This window comes from Prionailurus viverrinus, chromosome B3, assembly GCF_022837055.1.
Source record: "Prionailurus viverrinus isolate Anna chromosome B3, UM_Priviv_1.0, whole genome shotgun sequence".
NCBI lineage: Eukaryota > Metazoa > Chordata > Mammalia > Carnivora > Felidae > Prionailurus > Prionailurus viverrinus.
The window spans coordinates 48,152,723-48,166,696 of NC_062566.1; the positions used below are offsets into that span (position 1 = coordinate 48,152,723).

The 13,974-nt window shown below is 36.3% G+C and overlaps 1 protein-coding gene across 4 annotated transcripts in view; it reads left to right on the forward strand.

Annotated features, from left to right (window-relative positions):
* The window catches only part of DMXL2 (Dmx like 2), a 159,294-nt gene that overhangs the window by 67,282 nt on the left and 78,038 nt on the right, over positions 1-13,974 (forward strand). For all 4 annotated transcript variants that reach the window (XR_007152953.1, XM_047862502.1, XM_047862500.1 and 1 more), the window contains exons 10-13: positions 4,592-4,831; positions 5,337-5,608; positions 6,250-6,946; positions 7,289-7,410. Coding sequence is in view for 3 of the 4 variants with exons in the window: in XM_047862502.1 (XP_047718458.1) it covers positions 4,592-4,831; positions 5,337-5,608; positions 6,250-6,946; positions 7,289-7,410 (1,331 nt within the window). In the remaining variant the exon portion in view is untranslated. The remainder of the gene's footprint in view (positions 1-4,591; positions 4,832-5,336; positions 5,609-6,249; positions 6,947-7,288; positions 7,411-13,974) is intronic.

The following is a 13,974-nucleotide window of genomic DNA, read 5'->3' on the forward strand; positions in this document are numbered from 1 at the left end:
CTAGTATATAGCAAGGGTTCTACATAAGTTAGAGCTTTAGTTGAACCTGGGAGCACAAGTGGTAGCAGTGTAATTGGAGTGATTTCCCTGCTTTTTATATTTTCACTATTAATCTTCTCAACTCTTCTTTGTAACTTAATCTAAATATATTTTTTACATAGTTTTCTTTATATTTCAGCATATCTTGTTTTCTGCTCCCATAGACTTTCTTCTCCTACACTAAGGAAAGATATTTTTTCTTCTAACCTCGGTATTTTCTTTTTGCCCATTTCCTGCTATGAGGTTGAGAAGTGTTTTTGAGGCAAGTTGTGTTGGCCAAAGCATGTTTGAAAACTTCTATTTAAGGGCATTATTTTATTTGTGCATGAAAATCATATGAGAAGGCCCATAGATAATTTCATATTACATTGCTGGTAGAACTAACTACATTTGTATAAAGTTACAGACATATTTTATTGGAATGGAAATCGATATATTGCTTCCGAGTGCAGAATTTATTTTTTAAAAGTTTTTTTTTTATGTTTCTTTTTGAGAGAGAGAGACAGAGTGTGAACAGGGGAGGGGCAGAGAGAGAGAGGAATACACAGAATCTGAGGCTCCAGGCTCTGAGCTGTCAGCACAGAGCAAGACACGGGCCTCGAACCCATGGACAGTAAGATCATGGAAGTCAGACACTTAACGTTTAACTGCCTGAACCACCCAGGCGCCCTAGAGGAGTTTAAATGTCTGGTTATATAGACATGATATTTAGTAAACACAGTTCCAAAAAAGGTGATCTTTAGGACCCTCCCCCCTACATTGTAACAGTGGCTCTGCATATGTGCTGTCCAGTACAGTAGCCACTAGCCATGTGTAGCTCTTTAAGCACTTGAATTATGGCTAGCCCATATTTAGAGTTATGCTGTAAAATACATACTGGATTTCTAAGACTTAGTACAATAAAAGAATGTAAAATCTTTATTTCATATTGATTACCTGTTGAGATGATAATATTTTATGTATATTGGGTGAAATAAAATATTAAAATTGTTTATTTCTTTTACCTTTTATAATGCAGTTACTAAAATAAAAATTACCTATGTGCCTTGCATTTGTGGTTTGCATTATTTCTCTTGGATAGTGTTTTGCTAGCTGGTTAAACATTATTTTGCTTACTGATCTCACATCTTAATTGTATTCTAAGATAATCTTTATAATATTAACTTATTTTCAGAATGTTACTGGTTTTAGATATTTGTAAATTTTTAACCTTTTTAAAGAAAACTTATCTTGAATTATTGACTGTAGGGGCACCTGGGTGGCTCAGTTGGTTAAGCAGCTGATTTCAGCTCAGGTCTGATCTCACTGTTTGTGAGTTCAAGCCCTGCGTCGGGCTCTGTGCTGACAGCTTGGAGCCTGGAGTCCACTTTGGATTCTGCGTCTCCCTCTGTCTGACTGTCCCCCACTCGCACTCTGTGTCTCTCTCTCTCTCAAAAATAAACATTAAAAAAAATTTTTTTTGAATCATTGACTGTGATGAAGATCTGACTTCAAATAGAATGCAATTAGTGATGGTATGCAGTAAATTCAACACACATTAGAAAGGATGACTTTTTAACTGTATATACTACCCTAATCAAATGGAATAGGATCACAGAATTGTTCCTTGTGAGTAGGTATTCTCTCACATTGTTTGAGTGTAGGTACTGGATATGTTCTTGTAGCCCTTGGACCTTGTCTTTCAGCATCTTTATTAAATACTCTTCACCTTTTATCTAGTTTTATCCATTTTTACTTAGTACATACTCTTTTAAAAATCATTTTGTTAAAGTATTTAACACCATGCATTTACAGGTACTGTATGTAAATATAACACTTAGTTTCACCAAATTGATTACTAAATGCAAATAATTTTGTATTGTAGGACTCTTCCCCTTCTTCACCTTTCTTCATGATACTTTTTTTTTTTAATTTTAAGTGTATTTATTTTGAGAGAGAGAGAGCGCTAGTGGGAGCAAGTGAGGGACAGAGAGAGATGGAGAGAGAGAGAATCCCAAGCCAGCTCCATGCTTTCAGTGCAAAGCCCAACCTGGGGCTCGATCCCACAAACCTTCAGATCATGACCTAAGCTGAAATCAAGGTCAGATGCTCAACTAACTGACTGAGCCACCCAGGCACCCTTCGGGAAACTTTTTGAATTTATGTTAAGGCTGAAAGCACAGTTCAGTGAATACCCATATACCCCATTAATATCTTGTATGCTTTTACTCTCCCCTTCTGCTATGGATGTATATCTTTGCTTCCTCTTCCCTAATTTTTGGCTGAGCCATTTGAAAGTAAAGTTGTCACTGTCGTTATTCTTTATCCCCTAAATATTTTATGACATTACCTAAATGTTTCAAATGTGTCTTCTAATAGAGCACAATAGCTTGCAATAGGTGGCAGTGTTTTTTGGTTTTTGTTTTTTTTTCCTAATTGTTTATTTTAAATATATAGACATTTTTATTTGCAAAAAAAATGTGGCTTCTAATAGAAAGATTTTTCTCCATTACTACAATACTGTTATTACATGTAAGGAACATGGATAAGATTATATTTAATATATAGTTCATATTAAGGTATAGATTATTTTATGCATGTGATTGTCATTTCTTTTAAACTCTATTCTATAGTTCCTCTCAGTTGTCAAAAAACATCTCTTCTGTCACAAAGAAGTTATCTCTGTTATCTTTCATAGCATCTTGCAGTCTGAATATTTATGTTAAGGTTTAGGTGAAACATTTTTAGCAAGAAAACTACATAGGTACATAGGGGATGTGTTGTTTTATAGTATTCTAAATGTACAAGTCCTGTTTTATATGATTTATTTCATTTTTATCAGAAGACCAGGACTGTCATCCAGGAATTAGAAAAATAGAACAACCTGGAACTTTATTTAACATTGGTATTTATTAACAGGACTCTACCAGAATATCCTGTGCATTTTTACTTTTATTTTTATTTTTAAATTTAAATTTAATTTAATTTTCTTAGAGCATGGTGGGGGAGAAGGGCAGAGGAAGAGAGTGAATCTTAAAAAAAATTTTTTTTAACGTTTATTTATTTTTGACAGAGAGTGTGAGCAGGAGAGGCTCACAGAGAGACACAGACACAGAATCTGAAGCAGGATCCAGGCTCTGAGCTGTCAGCACAGAGCCTGATGGAAGGCTCAAACTCAGGAACTGAGAGATCATGGTCTGAACTCAAGTCGGATGCTTAACTGACTGAGCCACCCAGGCGTCCTGAGAGAGAGTAAATCTTAAGCAGGCTCCATGTTCAGCATGGAGCCTGACGTGGGGCTGGATCCCACCACCCTGGGGATCATGACCCTGGGATAATGACCTTAGCTGAAATCAAGAGTTCGATGCTCAACCCACTGAGCCACCCAGGTGCCCCACCTTGTGGATTTTTAGACTTTCATGTCTTTACAGGGGACAGTGTTTTGTGGGGTTTTTTTGTCATTGTTTGTTTTGCTTTTTATAGAATCAATTATTTGCAATATGAATTGGGATTAAGGAGATTAATTTTTTAAGTTATACTATTTTACATGAACTAATCTATATTGTGAACTTCAGTTACTCCAAATAGAGGAAGCCTGCTGTACTTAGAAATTTGCTTGTCTTCCTTTTTTCTTCAGCATTATATTCTTCCAACTTTTTAGTTTCAAACATTTAGAAAAGTTGGAAGAATAGTACAGTGAATACTCATGTATTCTACATAGAACAATAACAACTAACATTTTGCCCCAGTTGCTTTATTCTCTCAGTATATATATGTCGGAGGAGGGTGACATGTTGAGTGAAATTTTTCCTTAATCTTTTCGAAGTAAATTATGGCACATCACTCTTACATACTTCAGAAGGTATCTCCTAATAATAAGGAAATTCTCTCACATGATTACAATGTCATTACTATGCCTAAGAAAATTAGAAGTAATTCCATAATCTTTAATACCCAGTTCATATTTAAATTTAAATTTCTTTAGGGTTTTCTGGGTGGCTCAGTTGGTTAAGCGTCCCACCCTTGATTTTGGCCCATGTCATGATCTCATGGTTTGTTAGTTTGAGTCCCACATCGGGCTCTATGCTGACAGTGTGGAGCCTGCTTGGGATTCTCTCTCTCTCTCTCTCTCTCTCTCTCTCTCTCTCTCTCTCTCTCTCTCTCCTGTTATCCCACTCACATGTGAGCTCTGTTTTTCTCTCAAAATAAATAAATAAACATTAAATAAATAAATTTAAATTCTCAGTTATTTCAGAAATGTCTTTTATGGCTGCTTTTCTGTTTTATTTTTTTGTTCCTCCATCCTGAAAGCAGGATTTAATAAAGGTTCATGCATTTGGTATATTTGATTTTTAAGTTAGTAATTTAATTCCGTTAGTAATTTAAGTCTATCCCATTAATTCTTAGCATTTACATTTACCATTAAATTCAATTAAAGTTTTTACAAATCCTACTAGAGTTGACTTGTTTAGCACCTTTTCTGTATAAGTATAGAATAGTCTTTATTAGTACTTGGTAATCTTTTTACAGACATTAAAAATTCATGTTGAAATCCTACCTTTTTTCCCCACAGATATTCCAAATGTCTTGGTTGGCACTGTATTTAACATTGATGATGGAAATGGGGGCTTTGTGGTTCATTGGTTAAACAACAAGGAGTTTCATTTTACATCATCTACTGAAATATTTATGCAGCAATTACGAAAACTTTCTGAGAAGCAGGTAGATCATGAAAGTGACGAAGGAGATAGAGAAGATGAGGAACGTTCACAGGAGGAAAGAGAGAGGGGTTTGCATATGAAACTAGACCATGGTTAGTATTCCATTTTCAGATTTTTCTTTTTGGCAAGTTAACAGCTTTGTGTGATACCACTTTTAGCTTATAATCCTTCCTTCCTGCTCTTCTTTTTTTACTTTTCTGTTCATTCCATTAATATTTACTGACTATCTGCTATCTAGCTCTGTATGCTTTGTTATACATATATTGCTTTGAGTAATGTAAACCATTTTAAGCCATTTTCTTTTTTGGGGAACATGTTTTGCTAATGGTAATAATGATAGTATGAATGAAAATTTGATTTCTTTAAAAGTAAGAAATAATAGTAAATTTCAGTTAAGACTAGAAAATGTTTTCCCTCTTTGTTTTTTCTACCCCTGCCTCCCCCAGCCATAAATTGGAAAAAGAATTCATAGTTTCTAAAGATAGTATGCTATGTTATACACAGCATACATAGTCGAGTATGTAGATGAATTTTTATAGTATTATTAGTATATGCTGATAAATTAGTGTGTTCTGATAAATTTATTTTCTGATTCAGAATTATCCCTGGATAGAGAATCTGAGGCAGGTACAGGATCATCAGAACATGAAGATGGAGAAAGAGAGGGAAGTCCTAGAACCTTTTCACGACCCAGTGTACCAATGCCACTGCCCACGGTCCTGCTTGATCGGAAGATTGAAATGCTGCTAACTGAATGGAATAAGAATCCTGACATGCTTTTTACTATACACCCTGTAGATGGTACCTTCCTAGTGTGGCATGTAAAGTATTTGGATGAATATAATCCTGGAATATTTAGACAAGTCCAGGTATATTTTACTGATGAAGCAATTATTACATTTCTTAAAAATAAAGATACTATTCAGATGAACCATCTTTTCAGAAATGCTCAAAAGATTTGTTTTGAGAAGCAACTGAGAAGAGAATACTTGTTCTTGTCACCAAGAGGGGGATCAATGACCACAAATTTAATAAACCTGGTTAATTCAAAGTAAAGCGAATTGGGCTTTGAAATGTCATATGGACTATTTGAATATATATGTGTTGGGGTTTTTTTCCCCCTAGGAATTCACAATGTTTTGAATAAACTTAAGAAACTACCCTAAAAATGTGACTCAGGATGAGCACCCCTCCCCCCAGTTTTCTTAACTAAATCTAGCTACCTTTTTCTGTTATCTTCCTGAACTTCATTTCTATTTAGAGTTGTGGTTGTGGTCATTCAGCTGTACAAGCAAGGCACTTGAACTTTTTTCTTCAGGCTTCTCTTAGGCTGTGAATAGAGATATGATATTACATAAATAGAGGCAAGGCATTAGACCATAAAGAGGTTGAAAATGATAGTTTTTGCTAGGAAACTGAGATTTGACATTTTGAAAATAGAAGTATTTTTGGAAGACTTTTTGAGAGGCGTAAAACTACTTACACTGAATCATATTATTGTGTTTTTCAGGTTTCTTTCTCTTCTCGGATTCCTGTAGCATTTCCGTCTGGTGATGCAAGCTCTCTTAGTAAAAATATCATGATGTATGCCTGTATAAATGCTACAAAAGATCCTCCCCACACCCTGTTACACCACGAGATGATGGCTGTAGGCAGTCCTCATGGATCACAACCATACTCTAGATCACACAGTACAAATATGAACATTTTAGCTCCCACAGTAATGATGGTCTCTAAACACATAGATGGTTCTTTAAATCAGTGGGCAGTCACTTTTGCAGATAAGTCTGCCTTTACCACTGTTCTGACTGTATCTCACAAATTTAGATACTGTGGCCATCGATTTCACCTCAATGACTTGGCATGTCATTCAGTTTTGCCGTTGTTACTGACATCTTCACATCATAATGCTCTGCTGACTCCTGAGTTGGACTGTCAGTGGGACTCAGACAATAAGTTAAGTAGACTAATGGATCCCATAAGACATATAAAAGGTTCCTCAAAGCAACCTCTTAGAAATGCAGCGACGCGTACATTTCATGACCCAAATGCAATATATAGTGAACTTATTCTGTGGCGTGTAGACCCAATAGGACCTTTGTCCTACACTGGAGGAGTATCAGAATTGGCTCGAATTAACTCTTTACATACATCAGCCTTCTCTAATGTTGCTTGGCTTCCGACTCTTATTCCCAGCTATTGTCTTGGTAAGTGTTCATTTTAATTGTGAAATTAATAAGAGCTTTTAAACTTTTTTTTTAATACATAAAATGATTTACATTTGTCATTAGTAGAAGGATTTTTAGACTTATGTTTAGAATTTCCAGAAGTTTGTTCAAAAATTTGTTTTTAATTTTTTCCCCTCTCATCACCTATTTTCTATTGAATTCTTTTATTAATAATTTTATATCCATTAATTTTATCTGTTTAATTATGATTCTGGACTATGGTTCTGCCTAAAAAGAAAAGTGTGAATATAAGTTTCTCCTACTTCAGCCAAAAATAAAAATAAACCACATAATATAATGCAGAGCATTTACTTTCTTTAGGCACGTATTGCAATTCTGCAAGTGCTTGCTTTGTTGCTTCTGATGGCAAAAATTTGAGACTCTATCAAGCAGTGGTGGATGCAAGGAAATTATTGGATGAATTATCAGATCCTGAATCTTCAGTGAGTATTTCCTAATCTTCGTTAAAATACCTAGGCTGATAAGGAATTCTCTTTTTACTTTGTCTAGGACTTTTATTTGTTAGTTTGGGGGGTGAGCACATGTTCTAGACTCTATGTGATAGATTTATGTGTTTTTTTTTCTTTTAATTTTTAAAACTTTATTTGGGAGGGAGAGAGCATGAGCAGGGGAGGGACAGAGAGAGAGGGAGAGAAAGAGGATCCCAGCAGGCTCTGCACCATCAGCATGGATCCTCACGCAGAGCTTGAACTCATGAACCTCGAGATCGTGACCTGAGCCAAAAACCGAGTCTGACACTTAACTGACTGAGCCACCCAGGTGCCCCACAAATTTACATGTTCTTAATTTGTATTCCAGGGTATATGCCTCAGTATCACACATCAATACATTTTTACATTTAAATAAATAAATGACTTTTTTCCTGAGTTACCATGATTTCTGCTTGACATTTTTCACTCTCTAGTTTGGTTCTATTAATCTTTTCTTGCTCTAAGGCAGCTTTAGCAAGCTCTTTGTTTAGGCTGGAAAATTTGAACTTTTCTGAGCATTATTGACCATTTTGAAAAATTCTGTGGTTAGAATATGTTATCAGTGAGTGGCAGTATCTTACTCTGGTAATTCTGAACCAGAAGTCATGTATATTAGTTACTTTTCAGATTTGAATAGTGAATTTTCCATCTACCTATGAAAACATGCCTTTTATAAAACACTTTTCTAATAAAAATGTTTCCAGTATTGAAAACCAAAGTATTTTTGAGTATCTGCCATGTGTCCTTCAAAGTATGGAGAATATAAAGTATAACTTTCTGTGTGTGGCTTTAAGAAGCTTTTAATTTAGCTGAGGAGAGAAATTATTAATAAAAGATTAAATAACAGTTTAAGACAGAAGCGGTGTCTGAGGGTGGTATGTAATTTACTGCCAAACAGATGGCACTAGAAATATTTCATAATCCGGAAGAGAGAGAGATCAGATTAGGGTAGGCATAGAAGTCTTTATTACAGTATTTAGGTTTGTTTTTAGTAGGTGGATAAAGTTTAGAAAGACAAATCCTTTGCCTTTTCCTGAGTGAGAGACTGGCCTGAAAGTATGCATACAGGAAAGTACATGTATAAGTAAGACTTCTTCCAGGAGCGATGAAAAAACCACTTGCACTGGAGCCAGAGTTTGGCATCGAGGAAGTAGCATCTTCAAATCATGGAATTGGGAGATACTTTATAGGTCACTAGTCTAACCTGATGCTTCATTCTTATCCTTGACCACATTCCTGCCAATTTGTCATCTGGCATCCTAGGTAGGGGGGAGTCTCAACTCTAAATGCAGCTCATGACACCCTTACTACTATACTGAAATTAAATTTGTATTCCTTAAATTCTGCTTGTTAGCCCTGGTTCCATTTAGAATAAGTCTAATATTCTTTACATATGAGATCACTTCAGATATTTGAAGACAACTGTCTTATAACCTATGAAACTTTTTTCTTCAGGCCAAACCTGCTCCCCCTCCACCAATAAACTAACTCTGTTTTATATTTGACCCTGGTTACTCTTCTTAGCAGTTTTCAGTTTGTCTATATGCTGGGCATTGTGCAGCAATATTATGACCCGTCTCATTAGATTCTGTTTTGTTTTGGGCAGGCATGCCAGGTTCTTTGTATGTAATGGACTCATACTGAGCTGACTCTGAATTAAATATCCAAAAGTCTCTTCTTGCCAGTAAGCCGTCCTATATTTGTGCATTTGAGTTACGGCCCAAATGTAGGCCTATTTTCACTTTACATTTTCACCTTCTAGAGTCAGTCTTTCAGTATCGCTTCGAATCCAGATCTGTTTTTTGTGTTACTGCTTTATGACTTACGTCACCAATCTGTTTGATGAATGTTGTTTCCACATCTTTATCTGAGGCAATTATAAAAAAAATGTTGAACAGGATAGGACTGAAAAAGAGGCTAGTAGTGTACATGTGAAATCTTTTTCCATTTTTATTGTCTTAAATGTTTCTTTAGCTTGTCCCTGGGATTTCCATGAGGCAGCTTGTCATGTACTTGGCTGAAATAAATTACACCCTGTCTGCCAAATATTCTGCAGTCAAAAAGGAAGTCAAATTTGTGTGAGATGATTGTTTTAATGTATAAATAGGTTAATGTATGTACCCTGATGTCTGTTGGTGACTAAACTATTGTACTAAATAGACATCCAGTTCTTTAGTCTGCCTTTTTTTCCTTTTTGAAAATTGGAATATTTACCTCTTTCTAGTATTTTGGCTGTGTCATTTCCTCTGATTTTTCAGAGAATATCTTGAGTAGTTCATTGGTCTCATTTGAAAAATTTCCCACTAACCTAGACATTACTTTTCCAGAAAATATAATTTTATTTAGAGCATTTAGATACATTCTTGGAATTTCTTAACTTATCCTGGTCTTCTACTCTCCCTGCACCAGTGTACATTTTTTTCTTAAGCCTTCTATTTTTATTAATTTTTTAATGTTAAAAAGTAACACTTATTCATTGTACAAAATTTTTGCTTTATTTTCAATTTTTTTTTCTGTCTCTTTTGTCATTTATTTTATTTTTTTTATTTATTTTTTTTTTCTGAAATTTATTGACAAATTGGTTTCCATACAACCCCCAGTGCTCATCCCAAAAGGTGCCCTCCTCAATACCCATCACCCACCCTCTCCTCCCTCCCACCCCCCATCAACCCTCAGTTTGTTCTCAGTTTTTAACAGTCTCTTATGCTTTGGCTCTCTCCCATTCTAACCTCTTTTTTTTTTTTTTTTTCCTTCCCCTCCCCCATGGGTTCCTGTTAAGTTTCTCAGGATCCACATAAGAGTGAAACCATATGGTATCTGTCTTTCTCTGTATGGCTTATTTCACTTAGCATCACACTCTCCAGTTCCATCCACGTTGCTACAAAAGGCCGTATTTCATTTTTTCTCATTGCCACGTAATATTCCATTGTGTATATAAACCACAATTTCTTTATCCATTCATCAGTTGATGGACATTTAGGCTCTTTCCATAATTTGGCTATTGTTGAGAGTGCTGCTATGAACATTGGGGTACAAGTGGCCCTATGCATCAGTGCTCCTGTATCCCTTGGATAAATTCCTAGCAGTGCTATTGCTGGGTCATAGGGTAGGTCTATTTTTAATTTTCTGAGGAACCTCCACACTGCTTTCCAGAGCGGCTGCACCAATTTGCATTCCCACCAACAGTGCAAGAGGGTTCCCGTTTCTCCACATCCTCTCCAGCATCTATAGTCTCCTGATTTGTTCATTTTGGCCACTCTGACTGGCGTGAGGTGATACCTGAGTGTGGTTTTGATTTGTATTTCCCTGATAAGGAGCGACGCTGAACATCTTTTCATGTGACTGTTGGCCATCCGGATGTCTTCTTTAGAGAAGTGTCTATTCATGTTTTCTGCCCATTTCTTCACTGGGTTATTTGTTTTTTGGGTGTGGATTTTGGTGAGCTCTTTATAGATTTTGGATACTAGCCCTTTGTCCGATATGTCATTTGCGAATATCTTTTCCCATTCCGTTGGTTGCCTTTTAGTTTTGTTGGTTGTTTCCTTTGCTGTGCAGAAGCTTTTTATCTTCATAAGGTCCCAGTAATTCACTTTTGCTTTTAATTCCCTTGCCTTTGGGGATGTGTCGAGTAAGAGATTGCTACGGCTGAGGTCAGAGAGGTCTTTTCCTGCTTTCTCCTCTAAGGTTTTGATGGTTTCCTGTCTCACATTTAGGTCCTTTATCCATTTTGAGTTTATTTTTGTGAATGGTGTGAGAAAGTGGTCTAGTTTCAACCTTCTGCATGCTGCTGTCCAGTTCTCCCAGCACCATTTGTTAAAGAGGCTGTCTTTTTTCCATTGGATGTTCTTTCCTGCTTTGTCAAAGATGAGTTGGCCATACGTTTGTGGGTCTAGTTCTGGGGTTTCTATTCTATTCCATTGGTCTATGTGTCTGTTTTGGTGCCAATACCATGCTGTCTTGATGATGACAGCTTTGTAGTAGAGGCTAAAGTCTGGGATTGTGATGCCTCCTGCTTTGGTCTTCTTCTTCAAAATTCCTTTGGCTATTTGGGGCCTTTTGTGGTTCCATATGAATTTTAGGATTGCTTGTTCTAGTTTCGAGAAGGATGCTGGTGCAATTTTGGTTGGGATTGCATTGAATGTGTAGATAGCTTTGGGTAGTATTGACATTTTGACAATATTTATTCTTCCAATCCATGAGCAGGGAATGTCTTTCCATTTCTTTAAATCTTCTTCAATTTCCTTCATAAGCTTTCTATAGTTTTCAGCATACAGATCCTTTACATCTTTGGTTAGATTTATTCCTAGGTATTTTATGCTTCTTGGTGCAATTGTGAATGGGATCAGTTTCTTTATTTGTCTTTCTGTTGCTTCATTGTTAGTGTATAAGAATGCAACTGATTTCTGTACATTGATTTTGTATCCTGCAACTTTGCTGAATTCCTGTATCAGTTCTAGCAGACTTTTGGTGGAGTCTATCAGATTTTCCATGTATAATATCATGTCATCTGCAAAAAGCGAAAGCTTGACTTCATCTTTGCCAATTTTGATGCCTTTGATTTCCTTTTGTTGTCTGATTGCTGATGCTAAAACTTCCAGCACTATGTTAAACAGCAGCGGGGAGAGTGGGCATCCTTGTTGTGTTCCTGATCTCAGGGAAAAAGCTTTCAGTTTTTCCCCGTTGAGGATGATGTTAGCTGTGGGCTTTTCATAAATGGCTTTTATGATCTTTAAGTATGTTCCTTCTATCCCGACTTTCTCAAGGGTTTTTATTCAGAAAGGGTGCTGGATTTTGTCGAAGGCCTTTTCTGCATCGATTGACAGGATCATATGGTTCTTCTCTCTTTTTTTGTTAATGTGATGTATCACGTTGATTGATTTGCGAATGTTGAACCAGCCCTGCATCCCAGGAATGAATCCCACTTGATCATGGTGAATAATTCTTTTTATATGCCGTTGAATTCGATTTGCTAGTATCTTATTGAGAATTTTTGCATCCATATTCATCAGGGATATTGGCCTGTAGTTCTCTTTTTTTACTGGGTCTCTGTCTAGTTTAGGAATCAAAGTAATCCTGGCTTCATAGAATGAGTCTGGAAGTTTTCCTTCCCTTTCTATTTCTTGGAATAGCTTGAGAAGGATAGGTATTATCTCTGCTTTAAACGTCTGGTAGAACTCCCCTGGGAAGCCATCTGGTCCTGGACTCTTATTTGTTGGGAGATTTTTGATAACCGATTCAATTTCTTCGCTGGTTATGGGTCTGTTCAAGCTTTCTATTTCCTCCTGATTGAGTTTTGGAAGAGTGTGGGTGTTCAGGAATTTGTCCATTTCTTCCAGGTTGTCCAATTTGTTGGCATATAAGTTTTCATAGTATTCCCTGATAATTGTTTGTATCTCTGAGGGATTGGTTGTAATAATTCCATTTTCATTCATGATTTTATCTATTTGGGTCATCTCCCTTTTCTTTTTGAGAAGCCTGGCTAGAGGTTTATCAATTTTGTTTATTTTTTCAAAAAACCAACTCTTGGTTTCGTTGATCTGCTCTACAGTTTTTTTAGTTTCTATATTGTTTATTTCTGCTCTGATCTTTATTATTTCTCTTCTTCTGCTGGGCTTAGGCTGCCTTTGCTGTTCTGCTTCTAGTTCCTTTAGGTGTGCTGTTAGATTTTGTATTTGGGATTCTTCTTGTTTCTTGAGATAGGCCTGGATGGCAATGTATTTTCCTCTCAGGACTGCCTTTGCTGCGTCCCAAAGCGTTTGGATTGTTGTATTTTCATTTTCGTTTGTTTCCATATATTTTTTAATTTCTTCTCCAATTGCCTGGTTGACCCACTCATTCGTTAGTAGGGTGTTCTTTAACCTCCATGCTTTTGGAGGTTTTCCAGACTTTTTTCTGTGGTTGATTTCAAGCTTCATAGCATTGTGGTCTGAAAGTAAGCATGGTATAATTTCAATTCTTGTAAACTTATGAAGGGCTGTTTTGTGACCCAGTATATGATCTATCTTGGAGAATGTTCCATGTGCACTCGAGAAGAAAGTATATTCTGTTGCTTTGGGATGCAGAGTTCTAAATATATCTGTCAAGTCCATCTGATCCAATGTCTCATTCAGGGCCCTTGTTTCTTTATTGACCGTGTGTCTAGATGATCTATCCATTTCTGTAAGTGGGGTGTTAAAGTCCCCTGCAATTACCACATTCTTATCAATAAGGTTGCTTATGTTTATGAGTAATTGTTTTATATATTTGGGGGCTCCGGTATTCGGTGCATAGACATTTATAATTGTTAGCTCTTCCTGATGGATAGACCCTGTAACTATTATATAATGTCCTTCTTCATCTCTTGTTACAGCCTTTAATTTAAAGTCTAGTTTGTCTGATATAAGTATGGCTACTCCAGCTTTCTTTTGGCTTCCAGTCGCATGATAAATAGTTCTCCATTCCCTCACTCTCAATCTAAAGGTGTCCTCAGGTCTAAAATGAGTCTCTTGTAGACAGCAAATAGATGGGTCTTGTTTT